General features: G+C 41.2%; 1 protein-coding gene across 3 annotated transcripts in view; it reads left to right on the top strand.

The window, feature by feature from the left end:
• The window catches only part of ATP8A2 (ATPase phospholipid transporting 8A2), a 515,363-nt gene that overhangs the window by 373,213 nt on the left and 118,754 nt on the right, over positions 1–23,396 (top strand). For all 3 annotated transcript variants that reach the window (XM_081130125.1, XM_081130126.1, XM_081130127.1), the window contains exons 31-33: positions 13,696–13,757; positions 14,291–14,347; positions 16,100–16,207. In XM_081130125.1, the coding sequence (XP_080986251.1) occupies positions 13,696–13,757; positions 14,291–14,347; positions 16,100–16,207 (227 nt within the window). The remainder of the gene's footprint in view (positions 1–13,695; positions 13,758–14,290; positions 14,348–16,099; positions 16,208–23,396) is intronic.

The raw sequence follows: 23,396 nt of genomic DNA, 5'->3' as shown, positions 1-23,396 counted from the left end.
ACCTATCATGCGAATGACAGAAGGTAGATGGTAGAAGGATACTAGTTATGTCTTTGGATTTTCCAGGGGAGAGCCTAAGGGAGATTAAATCCAGGAGATGGAAATGTGTATATTGAAGAGGAAACATGTTTTGAGAACTTATTTATTCAGCAGAATCATGGTATATCTATGATGTGCCAGACACAGAGTGCAATGGATATAAACGCGGCCCCTCTTGCCCGCTGGGGGCATGTGGAAGGTCAGAGTTGATGATTGGGAATTACGTAAATAACTATTTCATTACCGATGTGCTGTGTCTACATACTGCACATAAGGGAGAGCTTATAACACAAAGACACAGCCTAGTGTAGAAGGAATAGTCTTCTCCAAGGCAGTGATATTTAAGTTCTTAAAAGATGAGGAGGGGTGATCGAGTGGGGCAGGGGAGGTGTGGGGAAAGGTGGAGGTGAAAGCATTCCTGGCCGGGATGAAGCAAGCACACAGGGCCTATGTGGCCGAGGAACCTGAAGAGGCCATCAGCAGTCCAGCTGACCCTTGAACAACACGGGGGTTAGGGATGCTGACCTCTTTGCACAGTTGAAAAATCATGTATAACTTTTGACTCCCTAAATACTTACCTATTAATAGCCTACTGTTGACTGGAAGCCTTACCGATAACATACAGTGAATGAACACCTGTTTTGTATTTTATATGCAGTATGTACTGTATTCATACAATAAACTAGAGAAAAGAATGTAATTAAGAAAATCATAAGGAAGAGAAAATATATTTACAGTATTTATTGAAAAAAATCTGTATATAGCTAGACTCACATTGTTCAAACCCATGTCCAGGGGTCAGCTGTCTTTCCAGTGTAGGGGCCTGGACTCTAGATTTTATTCAGCCTCTCATGAGCCTTTCCAGACACGTCCCTGGACTGGACAGTAAATGTCGTCGGTACCCTCCCCTCCCTCTTTTCCTTGTCCTTGTGCAACTATAAACCAAAATATATCTCCACACATTTCCAGTGTCCTCTCTGGGGTCAGCAACTGCACCCTTTGTCAAGAGAGCTATGGCATGGGGGAGGGGCATGTGAAGTGGTGGGAGGGAAGTGGCTAGAAAAGAGGGCAAAGAAGTTAGGTGATGGTAAGATCACTAAAACTGAGGTGAGGACTTTTTCTCAGTGAAGGAATGGGGTCACAGAGTTACATGGCAGAGTTTGCACACACAAGATTGGCAAGAGAGCGTGGGGTTATTGCGGGGTTGGGGGGTAGAAAAGTCAGTGGTGGAAATCAAGAAAGTTTACAAGTTTGACAAGACCAGGATATAGAAACTGATTGGATTTCTTGTTTATGTGTGCTGATTTACTGTCCTAAAATTCTCGGTACACTTAGAATTGCCATTTAGAAGGATGTATTCACCCCACCCCCAAAGAAGCACAGGAGCATGGCACCAATTTGAGACAACCTGGGGCCCTTTTGGAACATGGGGGGATCCTGATCTAACAAAGATTAACTTTAGGCCTCCCTCTACCCCCAAGTCCTGCCTGAAGCTATCCCTCAGACACTTCCCCAAACTCAGAGCCTGAAGGAGTTTTGCTTGACTAGGGGCCAAGGTTCCTACAGTAGTTTCATTTAATTGTTTCACACTATGTGGATTATGTCACAAAATGGTCAGTTTTAACAGAAATCCTCTCCTTCACTGTCCATGGAGAGAGTAATAGGTACATATCAGTGCTGTTGACTTGGGCACATAATTGTCAGGAAGAAATACTTTTGAGAAGGTGTGAGCACATGGTTCATTCCTTAGGAAGCTTCCAAGAATTTTGCTCTGCTTATTTTTGCATGGTTTTGGATAGACTTTACAAAGCACTACTTTCCTGATGGAGTTTGTGATGATTCATTTCAAGTTTCAAAATAAATTCTTCCACTCAAGCAATTCAGTAAATCAGATTTCTTCCAACCATCACAACTTTATGGTCACTCCCAGGGCCCGCCTGCAGCTCCCACCCTTTGATCTGAAAAGTGAACCTAGTTTAAAACCAGAGATGTCACCTTTGCAGGCACCGAAATTCATCAGGAGCCTCGGTTTCAGGCCACACTCAGGTTTTCCATTGGTGTATTCAGTCTGCATATTTGAGCAACCTTCCTTGAAGTGGAATGTGGTTATTGGCAAAAGAATGTAAAATCAGTTTTCATTTTAAAAAAAGGAAATTTTCAGATTTTTCTTGATGAAATTTAAGAGGGAGATGATGGGAAAGAGACTACTGAATACTTACCAGTAGAAAAAAATTCCTAAAAAAAATTTATTCTCGATTGATCACAGTCTACACCCTGGAAACCATGCCCATCTGCTTTCAGAAGAAAAAATACCACATGGATACTTACTGTATTGGCACTAATTAAAAAATAAGGCCTTTCAACATTTGGGGAGAAAGCCATTTTATACATTTTATTAAATGTGCTACTGTAAGATAAGGCATGTTTTATAAACTGAAATAATCATGAACATGTATAAAATAAAACAGAGCATACTTCTCTCTGTGGCATTATTGGGTCATTTTAGCTTGAACTATTTATGACCTTTTCCTGTTACTATAAATTTGACTATTTTATATCATGTAAATCCTGATGATTTGTATTGGTTTACATTAAGCACAATTTCAGCACGGCCACCATTGTTCTCTGAGAATGCACCTTCTTAAACTCAGTTATTCATTCGTTAAAAAGAAAAAGACAATGAGTCTGTTCTCTTTTTTTTATTATGTGTTAAATATATCTTTATTGATTTCAGAGAGAGGAAAGGAGAGGGAGAGAGAGATAGAAACATCAATGATGAGAGAGTCATTGATCGGCTGCCTCCTGCACTCCCCTGACTGGGGATCGAGCCTGTAACCCGGGCATGTGCCCTGACCGGGAATCGAACCCCGATCACCTGGATCCTAGGTCAACGCTCAACCGCTGAGCCACGCCCGGCCGGGCCAGTCTGCTCTTTATGCCAGGCCAGTGTCGGTTTCTGGACATGCAGTAGTGTGTATAACAGGCGCGTTCCCTGCCCTCACAGAGCTTACACCTAGGAAAGGCCAGGCCGAATGAAAGGTATTACAAAAGAGAAGGCGGATGTCAAATGGATATATTCCAAGAGGAAAGCTATCCTGGTCCCGTTTTGGTTTTAAGGCTTTCTTCCTGGAGGATATGACAACAGAGTTGAAGGATGAGTAGGGTGAATCAGGTGAAGAGTAGAGAGAAAAGGGTTGTAGGACAGCCTGGGGGAGAGTGTGATTCCAAGTGCAGAAGGCATTTGTGGATGGAGCATGGGGAGCACAGTGCTGAGACCCAGATTGCCTGAGATGACAAGGATGGAGGTAACACCAGACTTCCCGGGCTTTTTGAGACTTGTGAGTCTTTGCAGTATAAGTTTAATGGAAGCCATTGATAGGTTATAAGCAGAGAACCATATATCTGGCTTATTTTAATCACACTGATGAGGATGATTGTTGGAGTCCAGGTGGTTGGCTATTACCTGCTCTAGTGTAGTGATAATGGCAATGGAGACAAGCGGACAGATTAAAGGGCTGCTTTGGAGGTAGAGTTGGAAGAATTCAGTATTGCATCAATTAATACTTCCCTAATCTACCCAATTGTACTGTGTCCTAAACCCTTCAAAAGAATGGGCTGCTGTAGTCACAAAGTTTACCAACAAATACTATATTTTAAAGTCAGGTATGTGAAACAATAAGTTGACATTTTGTTCCTCTTTAAAAGTCAATGACCCATACTGTGTACAGATTTTAAAAGAGCTAAAATAAATAAAAAAGATCCAGAGATGAACATTAAACGCTAAATTGGAAAGAAAAGGGGAATCGTAACTCCACGGGCCTCTGCCATCTGGAAAAGCCTGCTGAGAGGCCAGGGTAGTGTGGAGGACGTTCATAAAATCCCACAGCATATAAATGAAGTGAGTGGAACTTACTCACTAAAAACTAGAAAGACAGGACACTCTAGGAGCTTTTCGATTTATACAAATGAAACTACAGCTTATAAATCTAAATAACTAGTATAATACATTTAAAATAAGACCAGGTTTCCAAATTCAAAATATTTTTTTTCTGTTTTGGTTTGGTTTAAGTACAGAAGACTGGTAGATACAGCCCTAGCAATGTCCTGCCCCACACATCTATAGCACTGTTGTTGGGAAACACAGATTGGCTGGAAGGGCCATTATTTCCAGTCAGTTAAATATTTCTTATGTTTCAGTGTCTCTTTTAATAAACTCTACATTACATGTATTTTAAAGAGTTGGGTTTGGTGTAATGTAAGAAGTGTGAGACAGAGTTCCCAAATTTCACCCTTATAACTTTGTCAGGAAGTTGAATCAAGGTGTGTTAGCCAGGGTAGGAGTAGCTGCAATAACAATCAATTCCCAAGTCTCAGGGGCTTAGCCCAGTGAAGGCTTATCTCTTACTCATGTCACCACCAAATGGAGGACTGCATTGTTCACAGGTGGAGTGAATATATTTTCTTGTTTTCTGTACTTTTGATGTCCTGACATTTGGGGCCTTGATCCTGGAGAGACTGTCCCTCTCAGGGCTAGCAAATTCCTAGTGTGAGCAAATGGCTTCCCTGCAAGATACAAAGCAACCAGCCTAGAGCCTACACCCCCACCATCTCCTTTATCAAACTCCCATACACCAAGCCAACATCCCCCTGACCTAAACCCTGGGGCCAGGAACCAGACAACTAGGAACAAACCTATAACCCAGCACCTGCTGAAATTATTTAAACTGTTCAATCCTAAAATAACACAATACCTATTCTGTCTTGTCCATTTTCTCCCTTGAAAACCCTAAAGGCTCTGGGCCATGCTTTCCCCTCTCCCCATCTGCCTCTTTGACTGCCCTGGTGCTTCCTCATGTAGCCCTGCAGGATATCCTATGCCTCCTGTTTCTAGGGATCTGTTAGTATAAACTTTTTCCTTTTGACAGCCATTTCCATGTGTGCGCATCTTACCGTGCCTGAGTAAAACAAAACCTAAGTTCATTTCAATACAACAGAACTCCATTTAGTTCATGGCCCCTGAGTTTACCCTCCCCCTTAACGCCATAAGGGGAGATAACCGGGAGCAGGAGAGCTTGTTCTTAACCATCTCTGTCAGGAAGTGATCCATCACTTCTGCTCATGTCTGAGTGCTTCTGCTCATGTCTGAGTGGCAACACGTAGTCTCGGGGCCCCAAGTAGGTACCAGGGACTGGGGAATGTTATTTAGCTGGGCACCCGAGAATAAGCAGAGTCTGTGGCTTCATGAAGTGGCTGTTTGACGTTGGCAGTTGAGTGTACTTTCCATCCTTTTTACTTCCTTTTAAAAATCTATTTTTAGTAAACAAAAGTGAAAAAAGAAAAATATTGAAATTTGAGTTTCATATTCATCAGAAATGGCCATAGAGAAGGGAAATCTAGCAAACGGCTTATATAATCAGGAACTTAACCCAATGTTGGTTATAAATGTAATTATAATCACTAACACTTGAATAAACTCTACCTTTTATAGACTCCAAAATTTTTTACTACTCTTTATAGAGAAAGGAAAAAATAAATTTTCTCTTCACGAAAACATAGTGTTAGAAGCAGAAAACCTCATTTCAGTTGTAGTTCAGGCAGCGCAGGCATTTGAAGAGAATGGATCTAAAAGTTCGTAAATTTATTATATGAAACTTGGAATACATTTTCACTCTGAGATTAATCTAAGAGTACCTGGTTGGCACTGTACCTCCTCTGAACCTCTGGAGTCTTAAAAGGCCCAGAGAGTGAGGTCAAGAAAGGTGACCCTGATCATATTCTGGAATGGGGGCTGCTCCAAACGAGTGCTTCTGAAAGTTCTTGAAGCCAAAGGGCAGGAGAGGGAAAGCAGGAGAGACTCGCATCTGCTCTCCAGCCCAAGTTCTTGGCATGTGCCTCAGTGTCAAGGGAATGGCGCCACCTCCACCTTAATTCTCTCTACTGAGTCATGTGAGTGAGCTGCCTGTGATTTTTAGTTCATGTGCTTCGTAGATTCTTACTACATTCAAAATACACCTATAAATTCACCCCATCTGTTTTCTTGATTATGAAATCCTGTCCTCTCTGCCTGTTCTGTGCTGTGCTGTAATATTGTCTTCAAATTTTGCTTTTTGTCAAGGGCCCTTTCTGAGTAGAGTTTTGTGGTTTAGCTGGGTAATGATGTAATGTTTTTAATGAGCATTTAATTGAAATGGCATCTTTATAAAATGTCATCAACGTAGCCCTTTGGAATATTCTGAAGTAAGTTCCTTGATCATTCTGTCTGTTAGGAAAATGAGACGTACTTTTCTTACCAACCGTGGGTTTTCCCGCAATTATTTTCAAAGAGGTTTTTGCATGCAGCATTTTGGGCTGTCACTGCTCATGTGGAGGGCTATGTGGTTTTGTCCCAATAGTCCACAATAGTCTGTGTTAGTGACTGCATTTCTAAACCTCATTTGGCTAATCCTACATTATGTTGGTCCCTGGATCCAACCAGATTTTGCAAATAATATAAGTTTGGGAGAATAGGCTTAACCACTGCTGTGGATCAGTGGATCCTGAAGCCATAGTATTATATGGGCCTCTAAGAGAATGCACCGGCTGTAGGGAACACCCCCCTCTCTCATTTCAGCCCTCAAATGGGTGAATCTGATCCTGGATTTGCAAAAGGCTGATCTGATCTCACACTGTTCAGTTAAATGCCAACTGTTCTGATGCAACAGGCGGTTACTCCTTACCTCTCCTCCTACTGGTAGCCTTTGTGTGCTAATGATGGGTTTGAGTCTGGCTAGTTAGCATAAGAAAACAAAGGTTTGGTGAGATCACAGCTTTCCAGAGAGCCTTGCAAGGCTTGGCCCCAGCTGACCTCATGGTCTGGCACCTACTACCTCAGCCCCACCCTCACCTCAGCTGCTCACCATCCCACTGGGGCAGGACTGGAGTCAAGCTGGAGTCCACCTCCAGGCCTCTGTGCAGGCTGATTCCCTTTTTTTTTTTTTTTTTTTGCCTGAATTGTCCTTTCCCCTCTCTCTGCCCCCTTTCTCCCAAATATCCACCTAGCCCACCCCATGCTGCTTTATCTGAAGTCATGTTCTTATTACATTTGCACAGATGGGGCTGACTGATGGTCTGAAGGCTGGCTTGGGGAACCCAACTACTCACCTTGGTTTGGGGGGTATTTTTCCTCTATTAAAAAAAAAAAAATCACTTGAGATTTTTGAATATCTGACTAAAATTAAAACAGCTAAACTACAGGAAAGATGTTTTCCTGGCTAGAGTGTTGGAATCACCACAGTACTGTTAAGATTAAGCAAAGTGGGAAGAAATAGTTTGGCAGGAACAACCATTAGGAGTAAACCTGGACAATGGAAGCAGGCTTTTCCAGCCTGGGGTTACCGGCAAGCTGCAGCTTATTAATGCATTCATCCACAAACCATTTCATAGGACTTCTGATCTCTCCTTCAGGGGTATGTTATTGGCAAGTTTTAACAAGGAACGATGCCCACAGGGATTTGCCTCTAAAACATTTGAAATATAACCTGTAAGAGAGCAGTCCATTCCCTGGGAATTTCCGCGCCAGGCTGTGCAGAGCGGTAACTTGTGACTTGTGTAGAAGACGCCGTCTTTCAGAGGCGCTTGGCATGTCCCAGAACCTCAAGTTGGTTTGGGAGTTTCTTCTCCAAGGAATAAATTATTTCCAGATGGTATTAGTTTGACTGGGGCAGGAGATACTCTTTCCTAAGCAGAGTTATCCTTCTGAAATGATGAACTAAAAAGTTAGGTCAATCCCGTCTTCACTAACAGTTACCTTACATGTATTCAGATGACCTCAGATGTAAACATTTTATTTAATGCCAGTAGCATTTTACTACGTGACAAGTTAGAAATTAATGCATTTTAGAACTCTAGAAGCTACTGTTGGAAAGTGCCCTTTGGTTCCCCATCTGTCTCTTCTGTCCATGCCAAACTGCCTTCAGAGCGTTCAGTGATCTTAAGGGTCCCCATGGAGGCACTTTCTTCCTAAGTGAGCTCTCAGTCCTGTAGGTAATCAAAGAGTTTGCCCCCTTTTAAAGGCCACCAAGCATTGTGAGTAGCATCACACTGTCTCTTTGATCCTGTGAACAGCTAGGTCCCACCACATTCTCTCCTCCTTAGGCTGAGTAGAGAGAAGGGGGTTCCCTACACACGTTGGACAGTCTTACTTCAGAGTGCATTCTCCCCACTTATTCCAGATCCTCTTTTCTCTTCCTTCTAATGCTGTGGTTCTCACTGAGGGATTTTGCACCTGGGAAAGGTGAGAATGTCGGGAGACATTTTCAGTTGTCACCAGTAGGGAGTGGTTTACTACTGGTATCTAGTGGGTAGAGGTTAGGGGTGCTGACACCCTACAATGCATAGGGCAGTGTCCCCACAACAAAGAATTATCTAGAAAAATGTCAGTTTTGCCGAGGAGGCTAAGAAACTCTGCACTAACGAAGCACCTCCTGCCCCCCCAAACTCAGAATAAAAGTCCTGGTCTCGAGTAACTGTTGCTCCTCAGATTTGTGCACTGTGTATATTTCCTCATGTGGCACAGAATTTCTGTCATATGAGTCTGATTTCCTCTCCACCTTACTTCTCTCCTAGAAAGTCCCTTCCCATTAGGTGTTAGTATTTCAAAGGAGTACTTCTTACTGTAATTATTTTTCCCCTTGCTGCTGTCTTGTTCGATTCTTTGGGGCCCATTTTATTTAACTCAATTAATGAAAACAAACACTTATTTATCAAGTTTATAAATTTTTTGCATGTTATTTAACTTCTCTTTGCTGTCCCAGTTTCCTCATCTGAAAAATGCTGATAATAATACTATTTTATATAGTTATTAGAGTATTAAAGGAGTATTACATATATTAGTGTTACATATTAGTGTTATATATTAGAGTATGACATATTAGTAAATGTACTAGTATATGCAAAGTGTTTAACAGTACCTGTCATATAGTGAGCAACATATGTTATCTATTTTAAATGTATAACTTCTTATGATGTCTAACAATTTTCTGTTTATTATGTTTATATTCATAAAATATGAGACACATTCTAAGCCCTCCATATTAGACAAATGCTTTGTATATTTAATTTCTTTCAGAACATGACTCAACTAACATTTGAAATATTAGTATTAAAAGGAAATTCAAAAAACCGTCACACTTTAATTGTAAACTTTGATATTCAGCTGAGCCTCCCAACCCTTCTGGCTCTTGCATCTGATCAGAGTTTTCTCTGGATCCAGTAGAGCTTATGTAGGTAGAACTGAGGGCCCTCAGATCATTGCTCTTCTCAATTAAAGGGCCTTTTCTCTTCCATTCATGAGCACATAGGATGAGACTGAGACTAGGAAATACATCCTAAGCTAAACTGAACAAGATCTGAACTTCTCAAGTTTCTACCATTAAATAGATGGGGCTCATTTAGCAACTAAGAACATGGACCTTAGAATCTTAGAATTTTCTATCTATCCTTTCAGGAAACCTTAGTGATAATTCAATCATCAACACCTGCATTTGATATAAAACCACTATTTTATAGATGTGGAAACAGACTCAGAACCTAAAATTTTTAAAAACTGAATAATGGCAGATCTGGGACAAGAGAGCAGGAATGGAAAGAGCTCTTCCACTCTAGTTTAATTACTGGCATTTTCCTTCCTAACCCAACTCCTCTCAACCTCATTTTTCTAAATATTCTTTTTAATGGTATTATGCTTCATTGCTGTCTGTTCTTGTATTGTGAATTTGCAGTATTAATCCCTTGGTACCAATGTTCCATGTGCTACTATTTAATTAGTATTCCTATATTAATATGACCAGAACCATCTCAAGTAAATGATACCTCTATAGTTACTCAGGCCAAAAACCTGGAAATCATCCTGGATTCCTTATATCCTTTCCCACCCCACACCCAAGTAATAAAAAAAAAAGTCTATCATCTCTACCTTCAAAATACGTGCCAATTTCTGTCACTTGTTTCTCCTCCAGCATAGCCGCTCTGAGCTGCAGTGTCCAGTAGAGCTTTCTGTGCTGATGGAGAAATATCTATACCCTGCCGTCTAATGTAGTAGTTATTAGCCACTTGTGGCTACTGAGCATCTGAAATGTGGCTAAGTGTGACTGAGGAACTCTTTTTTTTCTCAACAGCTTTATTGATATATAATTTACATACCATACAATTCCCCCTTTAAAGTGCACAATACTGTGGGGTTTTTTATATATTCACATAGTTGTGAAACTGTGACCTTAATCAGTGTTTGAGCATTTTCATCACTTCCAAAGCAACCCCATACCTATTAACAGTTACTCCTTATTTCTCCCCAAGTATTCCCAGCTCCTGACAGCTACTCATCTATTTTCTGTCTGTAGATTTGCCTATTCTGAACAGTTCGTACAAATAAAATCATATAATATATGGCCTTTTGTAACTGGCTTCTTTCACTTAGCGTAAGACTTTCAAAGTTCATTCATATTGTAGCATGGATTAGTACCTCATTTCTTTTTATTGCTCAGTGGTGTTCTGTTGTATGGATGTACCCGGCTTTATCCATTCACTAGTTGATGCATTTGGCTATTGTGAATAGTGCTGCTATGAACAGTCATGTGCAAGTTTTGTATGTTTTGTTCATATGTGTTTACTTCTCTCGGGTAGGGACCTAGGAGTGGAATTGCTGGGCTTTGCGGTAGCTATGCATAGCCTTTGGAGGAGCTGCCTGACAGTTTTCCAAGGTGGCTGCATCATTTTCTTTTCCCACCAGCAGTGTATGAGGATTGTAATTTCACCACATCCTTGCCACCTCTTGTTATCTTTTTTATTACAGCCACCCTACTGGGTATTAAATGCTACCTCATTGTGGTTTTAATTTTGTATTTACTTGATGGCTAATGATGTTGAGCATTTCTTCATGCACTTATTAGCCATTTTTAATCTTTGGGAAAATGTCTATTCAGATCCTTTGCCCATTTTAAAATTGAGTTGTCTTTTTATTGTTGAGTTGTAAGAGTTCTTTATATATTCTGGATATAGTTTCCTTATCAGATAAATATTTGAAAATATGTTTTCCATTCTGCTGGTTGTCTTTTCACTTTCTTGATGCTATCCTTTGAAGTATTAAAGTTTCCAATTTTAATGAAGTCCTATTTATCTATTTTTTCTCTTGTCACTGCACTTTTGGTGTCATAGCTAAGAAACCATTGCCAAGCTAAAGCCATATTACTCCTATGTTTTATTCCAAGAGTAAGAGCTTTGTAGTGTTAGTCCTATGATCCACTTGAAGTGTACAGTTCAGAGGCCTCAATTACCTTCAGAGTATTGTGCCTTCATCACTATTATCTATTCCAAACTATTTCATCGCACTAAACTGAAACTGTGCACATTAAGCGGTAACTCACCTTTCTCTTCCTCCTGCCCCACCCAACAGAATTGCGTTTTTATTTTATTTTATTTTAATTAATTTAAATATTAATTAAATATTTAACTACAGCAGCCAGGGGCTACCATATTGGACACAGTTCTGCACACACCAGTGTCACCATCCTGGGCAGATTGCTACAGTCAGTTCCACACTGGCATTGCTCTCTGTGACCTCAGTTTTGGTCGTCCAAGATCTGTTCTCCCATGAAAGCTGGGCTAGTCCTTTAAGAGCGTCACTTATGCCAGTTCACTCTCTGCTCAGAATCCCCCAGTGGTTTCCTATCACAATTAACAGTGAAATCTCAGCTCCTCACCATGGCCTACGTTAATTCTTCCCTTCTGTCTGAGAATTTCCTAATGTCACCAGCCACACTGGTCTTTGTGATGGTCTTTGAGCTCATCCATGTGTCTATATTCAGACTGTTGGCAATTTCTCTCTGCTTGGAATGCTCTCCCCTTCATACTACTCAGATCTGCGCAAATGTTACCTTCTCAAAAAGATTTTTCCTGAACTCTCTGTCTAAAAGAGCAGCCTCTGCTGTGCTCTGTTCCATTGCCCTACCTTATATTTCTTTATAGCACTTATTACACCTGACACTTCATTGTGTATCTATTTGTGTTTATGTTCTGGCTCCCTCACTATAGTGTGGGCTATGTGAAGACAGGGACCTGGTCTCCCTGGTTCCCATAATAGTACCTGGCATAAAGTAGACTTCAAATAAATATTTGTTGTATAAAGAAAGAATAATGTTACCTCTTTCAAGGCTATAATCTGTGTTCAAATCAAGTAAATGGTCTCCTGTCTAATCACGAGTTTTGTATTGAGGCATGCCTTTACAAATGTCACATTTATCATTAAAACAGTCTTAGGACCAGTTACTGAAAAGTGAACGCCCACAGTGCTGAATAGCTGTTTGCTAATACATTGACTTGTTACCTTCTTGAGGTTAATCTAGCCTCTCCCTTACTTTTTGAACTTTCGCCTTCCTTCCCTCTTAATGAAATCCTGCCTAAACTTCTAGTTTCTCTTTGCCACCTCCCCTCCCTAAGCTTTGAGATCATTCCTGTTAAAGTCACACCCTCCTCTCTTCTCCTAGGATAACCCTTATATTCCCTAGCTGCAGTCTCTCAGTTAGGTCTGTCCATGCTACATGCCACATGCTACATGCTACAGCCATGATGTCACTTTGTGGTGAACTTACTTGTCTGGAATCAGGAGGAAAGGCATGTCCTGGAGCTAGGTCCAGGGTTCCAGGATTCCCAGATTCTACCTGTGGCGAGACTTGATTATATGGTGTTTTAGAAAACTAAGCAGATTTTTATTCTTTAATAGGATTCTTCAACACGCAAGTGGGTAAATCCCAGAGCCCAATTACGTGTGTGTAGCAGCTACTGTGTTGGAAACTTGAACACAAAATCCCCTATATACTTGGCCTGTAGGCCACAGGTCTAAATTTGAGCATAAAAGAGAATAAAAGGAGATTGGCCGAGTCATCCAAGGAAACCATCCCTGATCTTAAAATAGGCTTTGACCCCTCAGGATAAAAACCAGCATTTCCACAGCAGGCTGGCTGACATGAAATGGACAATTCTATTAGAGTCCTGCCTTAATGATTCTTACATACATTGTAATAGTCATCCTTAAAAAGCAACGAGTAGAGAAGATGTGAAAATTAAAGCTTCAAAATCCTAGTTGCATTTTCTAAACGTCTCTCATCATGCTGTTTGCATTCCCTCAGTTTGTAGGCCCCGCAAGCTCTTGTGGTTGCATGTGTGAACAACACTGGAGAATGCCCCCAGATTCTTTAGGCTCAACACTCGTGGGTTGGTTTCGTATTCATGTAGCGATCTTCTTGTATTGGCCTCTAATTCCAGTTTAGCAGAAATTAAAGATGAGTAGAAAATGAACCCTTGGAAAGGTCTGATACTGGCATTAATGGACAGATTAACATGTCCTTATTCTATTCCTATTTTTAATCCAACAAAGGGAGATTTCAGTCTTTATAAACTTTAAATTTCAGCCCAGATCAAGTGTGTGGTTGGTTTGTCAGAAGCCGACTTTGTTTGCTTCGTTTAGAGAAAATACACGATGAAAATAATTCAGAATTGCAGACGTAATTTTGGAAATTCCTTTACATTTTGATAAATGTTTCTAAAGTGCTCCTTTTACATTCTGAATAAAACAGACTGCAGTGCTGTGCTCTGGAGGTCAGTAGTAACTTCTCTGTTTTTCAGATACTGTGTTGGCCAGCGGTCATGCCACAGACTCTCTATTTGTTGGTAATATTGTTTACACGGTAAGTTTATTTCTCTATGTACTGAACCATTCTTAAATAGCATAAGTATGGATTATGCCTCTCAAAACCCTTTCTATAAGGCCTTCCTCATTATTGTTTATTTCAGATATTTTTTTACTATATATTCTAGACTCCTTAAAGCCCAGAATGGTTGTGAAATGCTTACCTCATTTTCTGGTGAAGACTAGGCAGAGTCGTAATTTCTGGGCAGGTGATGAGTTAGTTCCCCATTCTTCAGATGCCATTCCACCTCTTCCGGGGGGAGGGAGGGGATACTAAAGAAGGTGATTTCTCCCAATTCTTCCAAGTTAAGTAAAGATCAGAAGTAACTGTTACTTGTGAGAAGACAAACACTAAAATGAGGGCTTTTCTTGAAGTAAACCTGCCTGTATTCCCTAAAACTAGCCCCTGGAGAATTAGCACCTAGCTGGCACTTTCTCAGGACAGCTGCCTGAGGAACTGCCTCTGGAGGGGGTACTTGGGATGTCTCCTGGAAAGTAAGGATAACTCAGTACTTCTCTTTCTGTTCACAGTATGTTGTTGTCACTGTTTGTCTGAAAGCTGGTTTGGAGACTACAGCTTGGACTAAAGTAAGTTTTCTCTAGAATTATTTCTCTATTCACTGTAGATATTTTTCCTGGTATGATACCTTTTTAAGCCTTGGGAAAACAATAAGCAATATTCAGCTACCTTATTTTAAATTTTGCATGTAAAAATTATGGTTTGATCTTTATCAGAGCAAATTTGCAATCCAAAGTTTTCTGACCATTCATTTTGCTTGGCACTTAATACACCCTCTAAGCTATTAACAGTCATCTCTTTCAAGTGTATATGCACATTGCAAAAAAAAACAAACCCCAAAAACCAGACACACACACACACACAAAATATAGGCCAAAAAGAATAATTTTTAATTTCCATAATTTTACCACCAAGACATAGGTCACTTTTCTATATGACCTTCCAGACTTTGTTCTGTGTATTTTTTTTAAAAGATAATGCATTACGGAACATAGTGCTTTGTAATCTTTTTTCACTTAAAAATACATCATAGACATTTTCCATCCCTTATTGTACACTTCTACAAAATCATTGTTCATTATCAAAAGGTATTAAATCTTACCATTATCCTATCACTTATTTAATCAGACCCCAGTTTTGGACATTTTGTTTATTTCCAATTTTGGGGGATTATACCATTAGTTTCATGATTGTCTGTCATTGCTGTTTAAATAGGCTCCTAATTCTGTTCTGAGACAATGGGGAGGGGTGGAAGATTAATGTGGAAGCAGAGGATCTCTTTTTTATTTTAAGATTTTTTTATTGATTTTTAGAGAGAGAGGAAGGGAGGGGGGAGAGAGAGAGAAACATCAATGTGAGAATATCTATCGGCTGCCTCCTGCACACCCCCTACTGGGGACTGAGCCTGCAACTTGGGCATGTGCCCTGACCTGGAATCGAATGGGCAATCTTTTGGTGCACTGGACAGTGCCCAACCGAACCACACTGGCCAGGGCAAAGCAGGGAATCTCTTAAGAGACAATGGCAATTAATCCAGGTGAGAGGGGATGGTGGCTTAGCTTAAGACGTTAGAAGAGGAGGTAGTGAGAAGTGTTAAGATTCTGGATGTATTTTTTGTGTGACATTGGTTCACAAAATTATACAGATTTCAAACATACAACTCAACAAAACACCTTCTGCATACTGCTTTGTGGCCCATGGCTCCAAGCAAAGTCTCTTTTCATCCCCATTTCCCCCCTTTTGCCCACCTCCACCTACCCCCACTCCACTTTCCCTCTGGATATCGCCACACTGTTGTCTCTGTCTGTGTGTGATATATATCATGATATTAAGAAGATAAATGACAAAAAATTTGCAACTCAGTAGATGCTTAAAGGAGCATCATAAGATGTAATATTCATTCCAGACTTTTTTAAAGAACCATATCTCAAATGATAAATAAAAAAGTCTTATTTGTTTTGCCTATTCAAGAGTCTGTTACTAGAGTAATGAGACCTCATTTTATACAGCTCCAAACTGGAGCGCTGGTGAGGAATGAGACGGGCCTGCTAACACCATGGTGGATCTAGAGGAAGATCAGCTGTGGTGGCCAAAGCACCTTCATCTGCAGGGTAGTTTGGGGCCACCAGTCACTTGAACTCATTGTTACACATTTGGAGACAAGGAAATTAGGAAGATTGGATTCTCCAAAGGCTGCAGAGCCATCAGAATCTTTCCATAAAGAAAGCTAGCTTGGACACAGGGATCGTGCAGCCAGTGGAGTCGGGTGGCTCTCCCATGCCAGTGGGGCAGCCCTGCCTGAGTGTGTGTTTTTTCTGCAGTTCAGTCACCTGGCTGTCTGGGGAAGCATGCTGATCTGGCTGGTGTTTTTTGGCGTCTACTCAACCATCTGGCCCACCATTCCTATTGCTCCAGATATGAAAGGACAGGTCAGTGCTACTAACTGTAAGTGGGCCTTCTGTGTCTCGTGACAATGATGAACTTCAGGAGAGGTGGGTGCTGCCTCCTGCCATTGAAATGTTCCAGGAGGGAAACAAACCTAATCAGAGCACCTGGAAGAGATTGTCCAGTCCACAGAAATGGCATTTGAAATTTTAACTATTGTGAAAATTGTCAGCCTAAATCCTCTGACCTACCCAGCATGTCCACATTTCTATAATGAATTCTGTGTGACTTACACACAGTTCAGATGTGTACGGTTCATGGCTCTTGGAAAACTGGAGATGTTTGGAGTTGTTCATAATTCATTGAATATGTTGATTGTAGTTTTGATGTTAACTGTTTGTTTATACTCTGATTAGTTGATAATTAGTCACCAGTGAAAGATAAATCTAATAACTATTAACAGATCATTAATTAATCAGAATATCTCATTGTTCATCTCTTGAACTAGAGAGGCTGAAATTGGACTTTTTTACACTTGTTTGAATATTTTTCATATTTTCTTTTCTTTATATTTTCATTGTCCAGTGTTTGAGATTGAGCCATCAACAATGACAGACTGAATCTTAGAATCCCACAGTACTGGGTCTGTAAAGAGCCTGACAATCCTGGGTTCTAAACCTCCTCCAGGCCCACAGCCAGCACCCCTACTTTTAGTACATTCCCTGAGTCCTTAGGACCCTAAGTTTCCTTCCCAAACAGTCAAAAGCCCACTTCCCAGGCCTACCTGGTTCTATCCCCAGATCCAGATCCAGGCCAGTGTGAACACCCCTGGGCCCAAGGGGCTGCTATTTGCAAAGGGTCTACATTGGGTCCGTTGGATGTTTGAACTGGTGTGCCCCCACATTTGCATGAGGATGCTGGTGCTGGGACAGGACCAAGGATGGGAAGAAAAGGACTGTAGGTCAGGGGCTTCCTCCGTATCCCCTGGTGTTCCTGATCCAGGAATATATATTTTAGGGGCAGGCCTGTGCATGGCACACCTGGCTGCTACCATCTTCGCCTCACTCTACAGAAATGAGCCAAAACTCCTGGGTCTGCCCCAGTCCAGGTGCATGGCCAGCAGCTGTTTAACGTGAGATACTCCAAAAGTGGCATTGCTTGCCTCTTTCACTTGGTAAATCAATCAGCCAGTGTACCCTAGGGCGCCCGGGGCCTTCCTCTGTGTGTGGGTACCGAGCAGTACAGACATGTCCCACTGGAGTGGGCTTCTATGTCCCTAATGCATCTTTGCTTTCTGTAAGAAACAAGGACAAACATATACACACTTATTAGTTATTTTCCAAATCCAATTGACAGGAGAAATTAGAGAGCAGTGAATAGATTGTTGTGTAGCAAAATGAGCATTTCTCAGCAAAGAGACTTTGTACATTTAAGGAAATCAATTATATTTTCAAGCAACGTGTTTTGTCCCCAAAAAGCAAGTCAAGAAAAGTATTTATAACGAAGATCACTTGGTAAGGTGTCAGTGTCTAGATATCTGCTTCAGTTCCCTTCCTTCTGGTTAAAGGTGGGGGAGGTCTGATGAATATTTATTTGGGAATTTTACTCACAGGACAATAAAAGGGACTGCAGCTGATTGCTGTAGACAGTTTTCTAAATTAGAGGGAAGTGACAGCTGACAGGATGGGCTCAGTTGATATGTGACTGGCCAACAAAGCCAGTTCCTTTAAAAGCCGTACCGAGTGCCACACAGAGAAACACTCTTAGGCTGGTTGCTGACTTTTAAAATGTAGGGAGCACACTTTGCGAGTCACTAATGTGCCACATTTTCACTATCCGGGTTGCATGCTGGTCTGTGTGGTCCAAAAGCTCAGCTTAATGGTGAAATTTCCATAGTTGGGGACTTACTAAAGAAATTTAATGAGCTATTTATACCATCCAAAAGGAAAGAAATTGTAATATTAAATTGCATGTCACTTCAGTATAAAAAGTTTTTATTTTTCACTTAAACCATGTCGTTTCACTTTTTTGTTGGTTGGTTTGTTTCCATGAGGCAAATGATGTTTTGAAATCAAACACAACTAGCTTGAAACTGAGGCTGAGTGAATGAGATGATTAACCTAGTCTTCTGTCACGGGGTTTCTGAGGCGGTGAGCCACTGTCTGTTTCAAGGGCCGTTTGTCATCTGCAGCCTTTCTCTAGGAAGAGCTCTGAGCAGGGGCAGGGTGTCCGAAAATAACCTCAGAGCCAACTTTAATACTTTCCCTTGGTGTCTGCCACCCGATGGTTCATTCTTTGCAAAGTGGCGGAGAAGTGTTAAAAAACATTTTTTAAGACTCGAAAAATCACGTGGGTGGAGAGTGGCCAAAACTAGCCTGAAGTCTAGCTTTCTGCCGCCTTCGAAGGAAGATGGGAACTGCGCCCAGGTGTAGTCAGTAAGAAGAGTTGATTTCTTTGGGGGACTGTTGAAAATATGCGCAAGCCATGTCCATCCCTTTGGTTTTAGGTTGATGGTATGGACTGAATGTTTGTGTCCCCCTCAGATTCATATGTTGAGGTCCTACCCCCAAGGTGGTGGTATTTGGAGGTAGTGAGTGCCTTTGGGAGGTAATTAGGTCGTGAATGGGGTTAGTGCTTTCACAAGAAGAGGCTAGGGAGCTAGCTCCCTTGTTTTCCGTCTTGCAAACATACAAAGAGAAGTCAGACATGTGCAACCTGGAAGAGGGCCCTCACCAGAACCCTGAGCTCAGGCTTCTAGTCTCCAGGACTGTGAGAAATAAATTTCTGTTACTGATAAGTCACCCAGCCTGTGGTATTTTGTTATAGCAGCTGAGCTTAGATAGTTGGTGAGTGCTCAGGAGTGAGGGGTACTCTAGGAAAAGACTGCTTTATCATCATCATCATCATCATCATTTAAAGAATATTTCTAGTTATTTTTATAAACCATTTTTGTAGCTTAGAAAGCAGCAGATTTTTGGCAAATGAACATGGCTCCTTTGAGCTCTAGAATGAAGCTGGTGTCTAATGGCAAAGGGCATTTCTCACCCAGGAGCTGGAGACAGACTCAACACACGAAACGTTGTCTATTCATGACATCGGAAACTGTTAAAAAGATGCATTGTTTCTGCTGGGGTTTCCTAAACTAATTTGATTAAATATTTCTTTGTCTCATTCATTATATTTGGGGGTTTTCTCACAAGGGGGAAGGCAGGTTTTCCCTTGAGGGCAGAGGGAAGGAAGGCTGTAGAAAGAGTGATTTTCCACTGTCAAAGAGCCTTTATCTTCCCTAAAGCACCTCGTGGTGTGGTGCATGAAACCCAACCAGACAATGAGCCAGGACATCCCAGGGAGAGTTTCTGAAATCAAAACAGTCATCTGTATACTTCCTCTCCTGAAAATATGCAACATTTGTGGGATTTTAAGAAGCAGCCATTTTTCTAGGCCCAAGCTAGGTCTAAATTGAATTAAAAACTCAGGTTGTATCCTAGGGATAATACCAACGTCCTCAGCTGGGGGAAAATGTGTGATGAAGTTTAACTGTAATGGGGGGGGCCATTTGTGTTTCTTTCTGACAATAGCAAAACCATGGGTAATAAGCTTTTCCATAATGGGTTCCCAAAGTCACTGCTTGAAGGTGAATGACAGACTTCTTTTAGCCCAGGGTTGTCTGCTGAAGTAGAGCTTTGAATTAGAGAGATGAGGAGAACTTGACCTAAAACAGAATCAGGAAATATGCTTATTATTTTCTTCATGTTATTTCTCAGAGCTTTTCACTTTCGGAGTGCCCAAGGAGATGCCATCTTATTTGATCTCTGTTTAAAAGTAAACTGACCTGCCCCAACTAGCTTTGTAATCTTTGGTAAATCATTTAACCTACATTAAGTTCCTTATCAGCAGAGTCAAAATAATATCACCCAGCCTGATTACCTCAGAGGATATAATAAGATAACCTGTGGGAAATGTTTAACAGGAGGCTCTTATTTTTCCCTGGGATGATCAATTATTTTTGAACTTTTATAAATAGAAATATTGTGATTTAAACTCCCAATTCTTGTTGGCCATAGAACTTTAATATTTTATAGGCTCTAGATGTGATGTTTCTGTTTAAAGTCCATTAGCCACCTGCATCTGAATCATCTGGGTTACTTGTTAAAATGACAATCCCCCCCCAACAAAAAAATGCAAACTTACAATATTCACACACACACATACACACACACACACTGAGTCAGAATATCTGGGTGTGGGGCCCCCACCTCTGAATTTTAATAAATCTCCAGGCTATGCTTCCCTTTAAATTTGAGAACCACTGCTCTAAAATACCTAAAGTATTACTCCATGACAATGTGTGAGCCAGCCAATTCCTGGTGTTATAGGAGAACATGGTATATGTAAAATATTCACAACTGCTGTGTTTCTCATGGGTGGTGGTTATATAAGACATGCTGGTAGTGCCAGTGACCACTCTGAGGCATCTAGCTTTCTAAATAGAAGATTATACTGAAAGATATTACATCGTACATGGTGGAAAAAGACTCTTCACCAACTTTGGTGCTTTTCCTTTAAAATTCTTTTCATTGCTAGTAAAACAGGAGGAAAGAACTTTCACTTCAAAGCCTACAAACTGCTAACTCTGTCTGCAGTGCCAAGCTCCAGGCTCCAGCCAGTTCCTGGCATATGACAGGCTTTTTTAAATCCTGAGTACAGGAATGGGTTTACTTTGGAGTTTTATATAAGCACTTGTGTATACACAATGCAAATCCCAACAGACTAGAAGCAAACAGAGGGAGGAACGGTTGCCATTTGCCATCCTTGAATCTTCCCTAAGTAATTGCCTTCTCCTGGACTGTGCAGCCCAGTACGATCTCAGGCCCAGGTATTTTCCACATGAAATACTAAAGGAGGGATTTTGCTTCCAAGTTGCTTTTGCTCCAGGAGGTAAGCCGAGGCGTGGTGCTAATGGTCAGGCCCGTCGCCGTCTTTGCTCAGCTGTGGTTTCAGAGCGTCTCTGTAGGTCAGACGCCTGAGGGCCAGGAGAGGACGTGTCCTCAGGTTAACTTTTTGTGGTGTGGGGACATGGTTTTTTGTCCCCACCAGCCGTCTTCCTTCGCTCCTTCCTAAGGGGGCCCAGTTTGCGTCCACATGCCAAGCCTTGTGCAAGAAGCCCAGCACCTTAGGAAGTCATCTCCACCCCTGACCCCAGGGAGAGCACGACCCCACGCCCCCCCTCCCCCTCAGTGCTGCACACAGTGGCTCAGAAACCCTGAAGGAGATGCGCTGGGGTGTTCTGAGAAAGAAGCATGTTCGCTCCTGAAAGAAATCCATCGAAGAGCTGGCCTTTTCCTGTGCATGACGGAGTTGCTATGTGGTGCCTGGAGTTGCTCATCCACAAGGAGGGGACCCAGAATCCTACTGCTGCTGTGACATATGGAAGAGAAAGACAAAACACAAAACAGAAAACAACCAAAAGGCTCTTACGGAGTCAGCCTCAAAGCCTCCCCACCACACACACATAGGGGCTCACCAGGCAGCGTCCCCTGCCCGCGCTGCCTGAGTTTGGTGAGCAGCAGGTGCGCAGGAAACGCTCTTCACCCACGTGTGGATGTTGGGATGTTCCTTTTAGATTCACAAGTATATGGTCAACCTAGGAAATAGGTGATTTTTAGTAACAGGCTTAAGGCTTTAACGTTGCATATTATACTATACTTAAAGTTGGGTACTTGTAAATTTATTTCAAGATTTGGTAAAGAATTACTTTAGTGCCTGGCCAGCATGGCTCAGTGGTTGAGCATCGACCTAGGATCCAGGAGATCACAGTTCGATTCCCGGTCAGGGCACATACCTGGGTTATGGGCTTGATTCCCCAGTCGGGGGAGTGTAGGAGGCAGCCGATCAATGACGACGCTCTCATCATTGATGTGTGTCTCTCTGTCTCTCTCCCTCTCCCTTCCTCTCTCTGAAATCAATAAAGATATAGATATCTCTATATATAGAGAGAGATATCTATATATATCTATATCTCTATATATATATCTTTATTGATCTTTATATATCTACATATAGATATAGATATAATTACTTTAGTGTTACAATTAATAGGGTTTTAGATAATAACATCCCAGTGACACCTACTGCAAATATTGTAAGCCTATTGGAATTGCCTTTAATACAGCAATATTGAAACACAGCAGTATTGAATAGAGCAGGACCTTTTACCTGAAATCACATATTTCAGAAGCGTATGGCCAGCTGGCGTAGGAAGTGGTCAGCCTCATGAGGTAGGAAGGCCCATCAGCAGGGACTTTCCTCTTGGTTTGAAATAACTTCCTGGATATCTTCTTTGTATAGTTTTCTTGTGTATTGAACTTGGATAAATTATTTGTTGAAGTCAGTTTACATTTTGACTGTTAAACTTGTAAATTTTGTATAATAGTAAGAGTGACTTACAAGAAGGAACAGGCTGTGTTTCTGGATGACTTTATGACCTGGATAAATAACAATATGAGCAAAATTAAGGGGCATGGACTTCCTGGTTTCTCATGTGCCTGTAACTCTCCTCACTGAGTCCAGAGTCCCCAACGCATGTGTATTTGCTTCCCTTAAAGACTCCCCACACTGGTCCCTGTTAGAAGCAACCACAAGAACTGAAAAAAATCGAAACTAGGACCAAAAATTATTCACTGATAATGAAAAGAAAAATCAGAAGCATTGACTTGATGAGGAATATTTAAGTGGGTTCTCACAGGTTTATAAATATTTAGGCTCTAAAATCAGAAAACCCAGGCATCAGATAACATGCTACCAGAAAAGGCTTTTGTAGTTCCTACCAGTTGTTTTTGTTTTTCTTTTCCTGATTATCAAACAAGGGAGAAAGCGTATTTTTTAAAATACGTTAGCTCCTTAAGCAGTTTCAGGTCTTTCTACAGGCGGGACTGGGACCAACACTCACTCTTTCCTCGTTGCTTCACTGCAAGGCCTGCAGGACCAACAGAATTAGTCTGGGTTAATGTCACCTTTCTTTCCTATTCAGTGAAAATCCCAATGGTGAAAGTAGGATTTGAACTTAAACTAACCTAATGCCTAAGAAATTTATAAAGTTAAGTTTATTGCTTATAATATCCATAATTGTGCTATTTCCTAGCCTCAGTTTTGTCAGGTCTATGAAGTAGATGCTATCTATGTTTGGAGTTATTAGGGACATTTAAGAAAGTAAGACATGTAAAAAATAGTAGG

Source organism: Miniopterus schreibersii, assembly GCF_964146895.1.
Source record: "Miniopterus schreibersii genome assembly, chromosome: 2".
Lineage (NCBI taxonomy): Eukaryota > Metazoa > Chordata > Mammalia > Chiroptera > Miniopteridae > Miniopterus > Miniopterus schreibersii.
The sequence above is the reverse complement of the archived record's forward strand: the minus strand, read 5'-3'. Positions and strand labels throughout refer to the sequence as shown.